Source organism: Scyliorhinus canicula, chromosome 5 (genome assembly GCF_902713615.1).
Source record: "Scyliorhinus canicula chromosome 5, sScyCan1.1, whole genome shotgun sequence".
Classification (NCBI taxonomy): domain Eukaryota; kingdom Metazoa; phylum Chordata; class Chondrichthyes; order Carcharhiniformes; family Scyliorhinidae; genus Scyliorhinus; species Scyliorhinus canicula.
The window spans coordinates 123,236,362-123,248,622 of NC_052150.1; the positions used below are offsets into that span (position 1 = coordinate 123,236,362).

The 12,261-nt window shown below is 43.6% G+C and overlaps 1 protein-coding gene across 1 annotated transcript in view; it reads right to left on the reverse strand.

Moving 5' to 3' along the window:
- vps50 (VPS50 EARP/GARPII complex subunit) overlaps positions 1–12,261 on the reverse strand; it is a 234,499-nt gene that overhangs the window by 169,708 nt on the left and 52,530 nt on the right. Inside the window, exons 3-5 of the mRNA XM_038797578.1 lie at positions 11,521–11,643; positions 7,557–7,628; positions 3,934–3,987 (exon numbers count right to left, since the gene is read on the reverse strand). Coding sequence (XP_038653506.1) covers positions 3,934–3,987; positions 7,557–7,628; positions 11,521–11,643 — 249 coding nt within the window. The remainder of the gene's footprint in view (positions 1–3,933; positions 3,988–7,556; positions 7,629–11,520; positions 11,644–12,261) is intronic.

The following is a 12,261-nucleotide window of genomic DNA, read 5'->3' on the forward strand; positions in this document are numbered from 1 at the left end:
TTAAAAGGTCTCTGATCACCGCCTGCCAAGCGGTCGAAGCTCCGAAGGGTATTGCTGTCTCCAATCAGAGACTCCAGACTGAACTCTGCCATGACTTTAGTGGGTTACTAAAGCAGTTGAATCACTTGTCAAGAGGAAGAAGGAGGCTTATGTGAAGATGAGACGTGATGGTTCAGTTGGGTCGCTTGAGAGTTACAAGTTAGCTAGGAAGGCTCTAAAGAGAGAGCTAAGAAGAGCCAAGCGAGGACATGAGAAGTCTTTGGCAGGTAGGATCAAGGATAACCCTAAAGCTTTCTATAGGTATGTCAGGAATAAAAGAATGACTAAGGTAAGAGTAGGGCCAGTCAAGGACAGTAGTGGGAGGTTGTGCTTAGAGTCCGAGGAGATAGGAGAGGTGCTAAATGAGTATTTTTCGTCAGTATTCACACAGGAAAAAGACAAAGTTGTCGAGGAGAATACTGAGATACAGGCTACTAGACTAGAAGGGCTTGAGGTTCATAAGGCGGAGGTGTTAGCGATTCTGGAAAGTGTGAAAATAGATAAATAGATAAGTCCCCTGGGCCGGATGGGATTTATCCTAGGATTCTCTGGGAAGCTAGGGGTGAGATTGCTGAGCCTTTGGCTTTGATCTTTAAGTCATCTTTGTCTACAGGAATAGTGCCAGAGGACTGGAGGATAGCAAATGTTGTCCCCTTGTACAAGAAGGGGAGTAGAGATAACCCCGGTAACTATAGGCCAGTGAGCCTTACTTCTGTTGTGGGAAAAGTCTTGGAAAGGTTTATAAGAGATAGGATGTATAATCATCTGGAAAGGAATAATTTGATTAGAGATAGTCAACATGGTTTTGTGAAGGATAGGTCGTGCCTCACAAACCTCATTGAGTTCTTCGAGAAGGTGACCAAACAGGTGGATGAGGGTAAAGCAGTTGATGTGGTGTATATGGATTTCAGTAAAGCGTTTGATAAGGTTCCCCACGGTAGGCTATTGCAGAAAATAAAGAGGCATGGGATTCAGGGTGATTTAGCAGTTTGGATCAGAAATTGGCTAGCTGATAGAAGACAAAGAGTGGTGGTTGATGGGAAATGCTCTGACTGGTGTCCAGTTACTAGTGGTGTGCCACAAGGATCTGTTTTGGAGCCGTTGCTGTTTGTCATTTTTATAAATGACCTGGAGGAGGGCGTAGAAGGATGGGTGAGCAAATTTGCAGATGACACTAAAGTCGGTGGAGTTGTGGACAGTGCAGAAGGATGTTACAAGTTACAGAGGGTCATAGATAAGCTGCAGAGCTGGGCTGACATGTGGCAAATGGAGTTTAATGCAGAAAAGTGTAAGGTTATTCATTTTGGAAGGAATAACAGGAAGACAGAGTACTGGGCTAATGCTAAGATTCTTGGTAGTGTGGATGAGCAGAGAGAGATCTCGGTGTCCATGTCCATAGATCCCTGAAAGTTGCCACACAGGTTGAGAGGGTTGTTAAGAAGGCGTACCGTTTGTTAGCTTTTATTGGTAGAGGAATTGAGTTTCGGAGCCATGAGGTCATGTTGCAGTTGTACAAAACTCTGGTGCGGCTGCATTTGGAGTATTGTGTGCAGTTCTGGTCGCCGCATTATAGGAAGGATGTGGAAGCATTGGAAAGGGTACAGAGGAGATTTACAAGAATGTTGCCTGGTATGGAGGGACGATCATATGAGGAAAGGCTGAAGGACTTGAGGCTGTTTTCGTTAGAGAGAAGAAGGTTAAGAGGTGACTTACTTGAGGCATACAAGATGATCAGAGGATTAGATAGGGTGGACAGTGAGAGCCTTCTTCCTTGGATGGTGATGTCCAGCACAAGGGGACATAGCTTTAAATTGAGGGGAGATAGATATAGGGCAGATGTCAGAGGTAGGTTCTTTATTCAGAGAGTAGTAAGGGCGTGGAATGCCCTGCCTGCAACAGTAGTGGACTCGCCAACACTAAACGCATTCAAATGGTCATTGGATAGGCATATGGACGATAAGGGAATAGTGTAGAGGGACTTTAGAGGGGTTTCACAGGACGGCGCAACATCGTGGGCTGAAGGGCCTGTACTGCGCTGTAATGTTCTATGTTCTATGACAGAAACGCCCTCTGGATTTTGGCTCTCCTTTACTTTGGAAATCACGTGAACTAATATTGATTTCTCTGGTTCATTTACTACCGTTATCCATCGTTCTAAAAACTCCCTCTTTCCTATCTCCCTCGGGGTCAAATATGACACCAAGATTGTGAACAGAAAGGTTTAGTCTGGGAGAGACAGAGAGTCAGTAGTTAGCAGCAGAGTTTGGAGCAAGGACCAATGACAATGGCTTCATCTTTTCAATACTTGGAGGAAATACTTGCTTGTCCACTACAGGGTGTCATATTTAAGCGGAAGTGGAAGTGCCAGGAGACAGTGGTGAGAACTGGGTGTCATCAGAACACATGCAAAAATGAAGGATTGTGCCTTTGTTGGAAATCGTTAAGAGTAAGAATGCCCTACCTAATGCCTGGATTCTCAATGACATTGGCAGAATCAGTACTTTCATGGGATATCAAAGAATTGTAGGAAGTATTTGAAAAAAGCAAGTTGGAAACTTGATTTCTCCCAAAAATATGGTGGATAGGGTGGTCATCAGGAAAATTGCTTTGTGTTGATAGTATAGAGCTTCTTGCATGTTGTTGAAGCTGAACTCATCCAGAAAGTATTCCATCACACTCCTCATTTGCATCTTGTAGATGGAAGGTAGACTTTGGCCACAGTATTTATATGGCTGGTCCAATTCAGTCTTACAGCAACAGCAAACCCCAGGATGTTTGATAGTGAGAGATCTAGTGATGGTAATGCCACTGAATGATTGGAAACTCTCTTTTAGATGGTCATTGCCTGGCACTTGGGTGGCGTGAACATTACTTGCCACATATCTGCCCAAGCATTGATATTGCCCAGGATCTTGATGCATTTGGACATGAACTGTTTCAGTATCTGAGGAATTATGAATCATGCTGAACATTGTGTAACCATCAGCAAACTTCTCCATTTCTGATCTTGTGAGGAGAAGAGATAATTGATGAAGCAGTTGAAGATGGTTGGGCCCTGAGAAACTCCTGCAGCAATGTCCTGGGTCTGAGATAACTGACCTCCGGCAACAAGGAGGAGCAATTGTAACCACCGGTTCTTCTTTGAAGTCAAATGCTGCACTGTGATCACCAACCTGGTGTAGGTGCGGTACAAGTCAATCCAACTTCTGACAAAGGGTTATGGAAATTAAATATTAATTGTTTTCTCTCTCCATAGATGCTGCTTGATCTGAATATTTCCAGCATTTTCGTTTTTTCTTTTAGGTTAGTAAAAAGCTTGCTTTTTGGAAGATAATGTTGCCATTGAATTTGTACTTCAGGTTATTTTCAATTCTTGATCTGATCCCCAGAATTTTCAACAAGACTCTCGAATCAGCTGCTAAATGTGGTTCAAGAATACCAACTATTTCTTTTTGGAAAAATTGTGGAGCTTTCCATTGCATTGCAGTTGGTTTGAGGAATCAACTATTTTCCCAATCCTCATATTGATGAATACAAAATTTGGTGCAGCGGAACATTCTGTAATAAATGTTATACCTCTATGTGCAATGTGACTTACCTCATGTACGGAATCCCACATAAAATAATGCCAAAGTCAGTGAAAATGCTGGTTTCTAGATGATAAATATTATTGTTCAGACCATTTGAGTGGAATCATTCTTATCTTCAGTTTTGGCTTGATTAAAAATGGAGATCCCTTAAAAATTGAGATCCCTTAAAAATGGAGATCCCTAAAGAATGGAGATCCCTAAAAAATGGAGATCCCTTAAAAATGGAGATCCCTTAAAAATGGAGATCCCTTAAAAATGGAGATCCCTTAAAAATGGAGATCCCTTAAAAATGGAGATCCTTTACCTTCACATATGCAGCTTGTTTTTCGAGGATTAAATCTGCAACTTTCTTTGATACCTAGAAAGAAAACCAAACATCCAATTCAATAGAGATTTTCATATCTTTATCGCATTGACAGATATGAGAATTATTTGTTACTCAAATTATTTCCCATTTCTCAACTTAAATGCTTTTAATTTTGCCAAAACCTCTTTCAAAATGTAGACTTCCTGTGCCAATTGAGTTTCAGCCCATAAATACAAATTTTTGAATTAGAGAAGTAAATCACAACACAGACTTGGAAGGTACTGAACCAAGCAATCAAGTCAAAAACTTACTTGGGCAACTAAATTGTAAGCTATGAAACTACGTACTCTATTCCAAACTTACTCGGACTGGAGTCACAGAAGGTATTCAGACAGCAGGTTTGGTTCAGGCATTTAACAGAAATGCTTCCCATAAAATACAGATGATGTCCAAACTACATCACTTTTACAATCATCTCTCACACAGAACATTAATTTCTCAATAAGTTGCAGGTCACCTCCAGATGCATGCAAACTACTTTCATAAACACCAGAGTTCCAGGTGCAAAATCTAAATCGAACATTAAGTCTGGTGGGAAGACAAATCCGTAGCCTACATCATAGAGGAAACGTTGAAGGTTTATTTTCAACACTTTATTAAAAAAGTATTCTGTTTTGGAAGGATTCTTCCGAGACATTTTCCTATGGTTTAAAGGAAGTTAGAAAAAATGTACTCAATACTGTCATATTTGCATTTCTTTTTCCTCCTGAAGCAACAGGGGCAGCACGGTAGCACAGTGGCTAACACTGTTGCTTCAAAGCACCTAACACTGTTGCTTCACAGCGCCAGAGTCCCAGATTCGATTCCCACTTGGGTCACTGTCTGTGCGGAGTCTGCTCTGGTTTCCTCCCCCAAGTCCCGAAAGACGTGCTCATTAAGTGAATTGAACATTCTGAATTCTCTCTCAGTGTACCCGAATAGGTGCCAGAGAGTGGCGACTAGGGATTGTCACAGTAACGTCATTACAGTGTTAATGTAAGCCTACTTGTGACAATAATAAAGATTAATTAATAACATCTCAGGATACGGTACAGTTGCACAGGTGGCAGCCTTCTACACCTCAGCCAAGCATCCATTCTGATTTTGATATGGACCTCAGTTATTTACAATCTATATCAATAACTTAGATAAGGGGACTGAGTGTAGTGCATCAATGTTTAGGTATATAGCATATTGGGCAGCACGGTGGCAGTGGTTAGCACTCCTGCCTCACCGCACCAGAGATCCAGGTTCAATTCTGGCTTTGAGTGGCTATGTGGAGTTTGCACTATCTCCCAGTGTCTGTGTGGGTTTCCTCCGGGTGCTCCTGTTTCCTCCCACAGTCCAGGTGAGCAGATTACGTAGAGTGGCCATGCTAAATTGTCCTTCAAGTGTCTAAAGGTGTGCAGGCAGGTTAGATGGGGCTAAGGGGAGGTGGGCATAGGTAGGTTGCTCTTTCAGAGGGTTGGTACAGACTTGATGGATTGAATGGCCTCCTTCTGCACTGTAGGAATTCTATTCAAAGCTACAAGGGTGAAGAGGTTGTCATGGGATAGGTACAAAATGAGCGTGTGTGCAAGAACATGGCAAATGGAATATGATGTGGAAAAGTGAGAAATTATCCACTATCATAGAAAGAATAGAGAAGCATTTTTTTTTAATGAGAGACTAGGTAATGTTGGTATTCAGAGGAGTTGATGTGGTCTTGTAAATCACCGAGTTAACAGACAAATACAACAAGCAATTCCGAGGGCAAATGGGATGATAGCCTTTATCATGAAGAGATTATGTAAAGAAATCATACTACAATTGCATAGGTCCTTGGTGAGACCACATCAGAAGTAATGCATAGTTTTTGATTTCCTCACCTAAGATATGCATGCCTGAGAGGGAGTGCAAGAAAAGTTTGCTGGGCTCCTTCCTAGGAGCAGGGGCTGGGTATACTAGGCCTATATTCCCTAGAGGGTAAAAGAATGAGAACTATTCTAATTGAAACATATAACATTCTTAAAGAGGCTTGACAGGGTAGATGTTGGAAAGATGTTTCCCTGGATGGGGAGTCTAGGACATGGGGTGAGGTCTCAGAATAAGGGGTCAGCCATTTAAGATTAAGATGAGAAGAAACGTATTCACTCAAATTTGTGAATCTTTTGAACTGTTGACCCTAGAGTGGTTTGGATGTTCATTCATCGAGTATATTTCAGTCTGAACAAAAATAAAGAACACAAGAAACAAGAGGAGTGTAAACTCCACACAGACAGATAGACAGCACGGTGGTACAGTGGTTAGCATTGCTGCCTCACAGCTCCAGGGACCTGGGTTCAATTCCGGCCCGGGGGAACTGTGTGGAGTTTGCACTTCCTCCCCAGTGTTTGCGTGGGTTTCCTCCAGGTGCTCCGATTTCCTTCCACAGTCCAAAGATGTGCAGGTTAGTTGGAATGGCCATGTTAAATTGTCCCTTAGTGTCCAAAAGGTTAGGTGGGGTTACTGAGTTACAGGGATACGGTGGAGGCGTGGGCTCAAGCAGGGTGCTCTTTCCTAGGGCTGGTGCAGACTCAATGGGCCGAATGGTCTCCTCCCGCACTGTTAACTCTCTGATTCCATTAGTCACCCAAGGCCAGAATTAAATCTAGGTCCCTGGGACTGAAGCAGCAGTGCTAATCACTGTGCGGCCCTCCGTTTTGCGGCATCAGACTGACCAACTACTAGCTTCACAAAATAAATATTACTACCAAGAAATATTTCCATTGGAAAATCTAAACAGTGAACAGAGGCCAAACATAGAGCCAAATTCTTAATTTTCCACCTGCTGACTGACATCCTGCATAGCAAATTTAGCCAGAAATGTGATTCTTTTCCACCCAAATGAGTCTGGAGCAACTGTTTGCAAAATTTCCTTGCTGCAAAACACAACTTTACAATTTGAAACAAAATGCTCTCAACTTCGCAAGTGCATTCCATTGGTCAGTGTGAAACTTTTGTTCATTTACAAAATTCCTAAATGATTGAAGTAAAAATCTTAAAATTTACCTTACTGCTTATAATGCAAAGCTATTGTCAAACTCTTTAATTCCATTATTATCTTACAAAACTTCAACAGTATATACAAAAAAATCTTTAGTCAACAATTAATAGACCATTCTGACTCTCGAATCATATTTGCCACAGGAAAGTTAGCCATGCCAACAACATGCAATGCCAGGTGAATAAACTGATTCAGTAGGATCACCTATAACCAAATAGGGATATTTATCAAACTTAAATCACATCACTTCCAAAGGAATACATCAGAGAGAAAATGCATTATAGAATCCTTACAGTGCAGAAGGAGGCCATTTGGCCCATCGGGTCTGCATCGACACTCCGAAAAAGCACCCCAAACCCCCACCCCGCCTTATCCCCATACCGCCACTTAACCTTTGGACACCTGAGGGGCAATTTAGAATGAACAAGCCACCTACCCCACACATCTTTTGGACTAGGACCAAGGAGTTGCCTACAACACGTGCGGTGACTATTCACCTTCGCTTTCTACCAGTCACCTTGATTTTCCACCAATAACTAATAACGAGAACACTTACGGCTGCTTGCTGTTGTTTCAGTTTATCTCTGTATTCTTCCAGATCTTGTAGATTGAGAACAGTGGGAAGCTTCTGTGGACAAAGAAGAAACCAGCAAATCAATCGCCTACCAAAATAAATAGATGAACAATTAGTCAATACATTAGGAAAATAATGTACTTGAAATTAATTTTGAGGGGATTTGGGGGACTTCCGGTGGTGGTATGTAGGAGGGAGTTGCACGTTAGATGGCTCTTGCTCGAGGCTTGATTTTTAAAATTTAATGCCCCGTCCCAGAGGCAATTTTTAATCAAATAAGTGCAGGAAAACATAAGGAAGGAGGGGGATATCCAAAAACCAAAAGAAAGCCGCCGTGGAGAAGGGGGTGAGTGAAGGTTCGCCGTCAAGCTAGAGGGTAAGCTTGGCGACTACAAAGATGGTAGCCATGATGTGGAGATGCTGGCATTGGACTGGGGTGAGAACAGTAAGAAGTCTTACAACACCAGGTCAAAGTCCTACAGGTTTGTTTCAGATCACTAGCTTTCGGAGTACAGCTCCTTAACCTGGTGTTGTAAGATGGCAGAGGCTGGGTCGCTGATGGGGCCTCACTGTTCACGGCATAAAAGATGACCAAGGTGACATTTGTGGAATTTGAAACGCAGTTTGCAAAGCATATGGAGGTGATGAGGAAGGAGATGATGGTGGCATTAAAGGTGCTTTTAGAGGAGGCAGTTGCCTCATTGAAGGCAGCATTATCAAAGGCATTGGCTGAGGTGTGGGAGCAGGGTGAGAAACTGAAAGGGGTGGAGGAGACCTTGTCGCAGCACAGCAATCAGCTCACCTGGATAGGTGAGGAGCTGCAGAGGGTGGTCGAGGCCAACAAAGGGCTGCAAGCGACGGTGGAGGACCTGGAAAGCAGATCTAGGCGGCGAAATCTGAGGAGCGTGGGCAAGCCCAAAGAGGTAGAGGACCCGAGACCTACTGATTACTCCCTCCCGGTACAAACTGGATCGGGCTCATCAGTCGTTGAGGCCTAAACCAAAGGCAAACGAGACGCCCAAGAGTGGTGATTATTTGTTTCCATAGGTATCACGTGAAGGAGAAGGTCCCGAGTTGGGCAAAGCGAAGCGGGTGCTGCATTGGGCTGGAGCTGGTATACGTATTCACCAGGACTTAACCGTGGAGTTGGCGAGGAGGCGTAGTGTACCCGGCTGGGTTGAGGGTGACCTACAACTCCAGAGACTTTTACTTTGAAACGATGGAAGCGGCGAAGGTGTTTGTGAAGGCAGAAGAGCTGGTGCAGAAGTGCGAAATAGGACTGAAGATTGGTCTTGGACTGAGGGTAGGGGGAAATGGAAGATTGTATGTAGTTCTATTTTTGTATTTCACGTTGTTATATGTGTTAAATGGGGTGAGATTGCCTATTTGGATTAGGTAGGAGGTAGGTTTTTTTTCTTTGCAATGACTGTTTTCTGGGGTTTGTGTTTGTGTACTGGCTTTGTTTTCTTGAAGGGGATTTCTTTGCTTTCCTGGGACTGGCTGAGGTGGGGGGGTCGCCTGAGCAGGGGCCTCCACACCAGCAAGCTCTAGCTGGCAGGTAAACGGGAGTGCGGTGGGCAGGGGCGGGGGGCTGCAGTCTTTGGAACCTGGTTAAACAGGTTTCATTCAGCCTAATAGGATACTGGATGAGATGTTTTCGAGAGAAGTGGATGGGGGGAGGGGGGGGGGGTTCGATGGCAACAAAGGGAGGGGCTGGCCAAGCCCGGTGGGTAGGGTCCTAAGTTATAGCGATGGCAAATTGGGGGGGGGAAATGGAGAGAGATGGTGGTGAGACACCCCCCCGGTCAGGATGGTTACGTGGATTGTGAGGGGTTTGGGGGGTGGGGGGCAGTGAAGAGATCGAGGGTGTTTGCACACCTAAAAAGCTTAAAGGCCAATGTTGTCATGCTACAGGAGACTCGTCTGAAGGTGAAAAATTAGGTGAGGCTCAGGAAGGGCTGGGAAGCCAAGTATTTCATTCAGGGTTTGACAGTGGCCGTGGGGGGTAGCGGTTTTGATCGATAAGAGAGTGAGGTTCCAGATGAAGAAAGTGGTGGTGAACTAGGTAGGGTAGACATGTGATAGTAACAGGGACATTGGAGGAGAGGTCGGTGGCATTGGCAAGTGTGTATGGTCCTAACTGGGATGATGTAGGATTTCGGAGGAAAGTGTTTGGAGCCATTCTGGATCTGGATTCGCACAAGTGAACAGTGGGAGGGGATTGAGATTTGGTGCAAGAGCCAAGGATAGACAGATCACAGCTGCGCTCGCTCGGCCAGTCGGGGTGGGGAAGGGACAAAGGTGCTGACTGGGCTTATGAGGGAAATGGGAGGGGTGGACCCATGGAGGTTCTTGCACCCAAGGGAATGGGAATATACACTTTTCTCCTTGATTCATAAGATTTAGTTGAGGATAGACTTTTTTGTAGTCGGGAAGGCACTGATGGCGGGGGTTATGTGATCAGAGTACTCGGCGATAGCGATCTCACATCACTCACCGCATTGGGTGGACATGGTCCTGGAGTGGGTAACGCAGAGACCGGGATGGAAAATGGATCTGGGGTTGTTGGGGGACCAAAGTTTTTGTGAGAAGACAGTGGAGGTGATTGAGGAGTACATGGACCAGGAAGTATCGCAGGCAGTGGTATGGGAGGCCTTGATGGTAGTGATGAGGGGTGGGGGGGGGGAGGGGGGTCAGTGTCACCTTGGGGGCACTGCACGTGAACTTGGATCCAGGGCCCCTAGAAGCCATTTTCGGGTGTTGGACCGGCCCGAGCTGCAGGGGGATGCGGGGGCAGATGTTTTAGCCTTCGCCCCACTGATTACTCAGAGGCGGGTCCTGTTCGGGCAGAGGTCAGCTTCTTCACCCTGTGTCTCGGCTTGGCGGAGGGGGGATCTACTTGAATTTCTGACTCTCGCGAAGGTGAAGTTTGTGCTGAGGGGAATGAAGGAAGGGTTCTACAATTTATGAGGATTGCTTATTACGCACTTTCGTGAATTGGTTGCCATCGAACATTAGGAGTGTGGTGCGGGCAGGGGTCGGTTATTGTTGTTTTTGATTACACTGTTTACTGGTTGACTGTTAATTTTTTAAAACTAGAATGTACGGGTTGATGTCTTGGTCTCTGTATATTGGGGGGGGGGTTGCTGCTTTTGTTTGGGCGATTCTTATTGTATTTGGATTTTTATCGGGTTTTTTTTTGTTGTGTATTTGATGAAAATGTTGACAATGAGGAGAATAAAAAGATTTTCGTTTTAAATTGAGGGGATTCAGTGCAGCATTTACAGACATATATTGTGTTTGTTCTGTTTGTCTGGAAAACTTAGAAAATACGATAAACAGAAGCATTTAAAGTTCTCTTCACCCAGTCATCACATTCTTAACCAGTTCAAGTAACAAATGTACGTTAAATCAAATGGGATTTGGTGCAGCGGTTAGCACAACTATCTCACGGCGCTGAGGACCTGGGTTCGATCACTGTCCATGTGGAGTTTGCACATTCTCCCCGTGCCTGTGTGTGTCTCACCCCCACACCCCAAACATGTGCAGGGTAGGTGGATTGGCCACACTAAATTTCCCCATAACTGAAAACAAATTTTTGAAAGCCTTTTGTCTTAAATGTGGAGGGTTTGCATCGACTGCAATCATCTAATCTATGAATTTCGCCTTCCCAAGATAATAAAAAGGTTAAACTTTAATTTCAATTAGCACATCATTTTTAAAACAATAGCACCAAACCTCAGAATAAATAAGCCAAAAGTGAACTTTACTTCAATGGAGAGAAATATCCGGTGGGGTATGAAAGCAGCATTGCACTTAATCCTATCGATTTTCAGAGAGAGGGGTTTGGTTAGAATTGCATACTCCTTGGGAAACCAAAAGCTGCTTGTGTATCTTCAACTGAAGCACAATTGCAAAAAAGAGAAAATAAACATGTAGTCATTACCTCCAGCTCATAGTTCACAGCATCAAATGAGTCATTTCGGAAATAAATTTCTTCAATGCTATTAATGATTTCTTGCTCCGCTTGAGGGTCACTAGGAATTTCTCTTAATTCTCTTAGCTCCTCCTGAATTAAAAAAGTAGAAACACATTGTGCAAGGAGACACATGTATATCACTACAAAATGATGTGTATTTATAACCAAGAAATAAAACTAATTTCCACTGCATGTAAAAATACAGATCAAGGTAACTAATTCTGTTGAATTTTGTATTCATTAAATTATTCTAGTTTAAACATAAAAACTGAATTTCACTGCTTTTGGGGTTTAATTTGTGTTTGAAGAATGCTTTCACAAGCCTTTAGTAGAGGTGGATTCTCTTCCATTCTAATCAGCTTTCATATAAAGAAACAGAGGACATATCTCATAGCTACAGAATGAATACTGGCATAAATAGTTGCTTGCTAGCACTGACGTGAATACTGCTGAAGAAAGACATGCTGTTGAAACTTTTCATCTTGCACTCATCGTGACAGACACAAGAATGCCAAATTCCAAAAGGAGCAACTATGTACCCTGCAGAACTATAGGGATGCTGATTAGTTGGCAAGTCAGCTGTCAACAATAAAGACACTGCCTTGGTAAATGGACCAAAAAGCAATTATCCTCCTTACTTTCGTTTATTCAAAATAAAAGGTGAAATATAATATCTGGACATATTCCTGGTGCCTGAAAAGAAAAGGT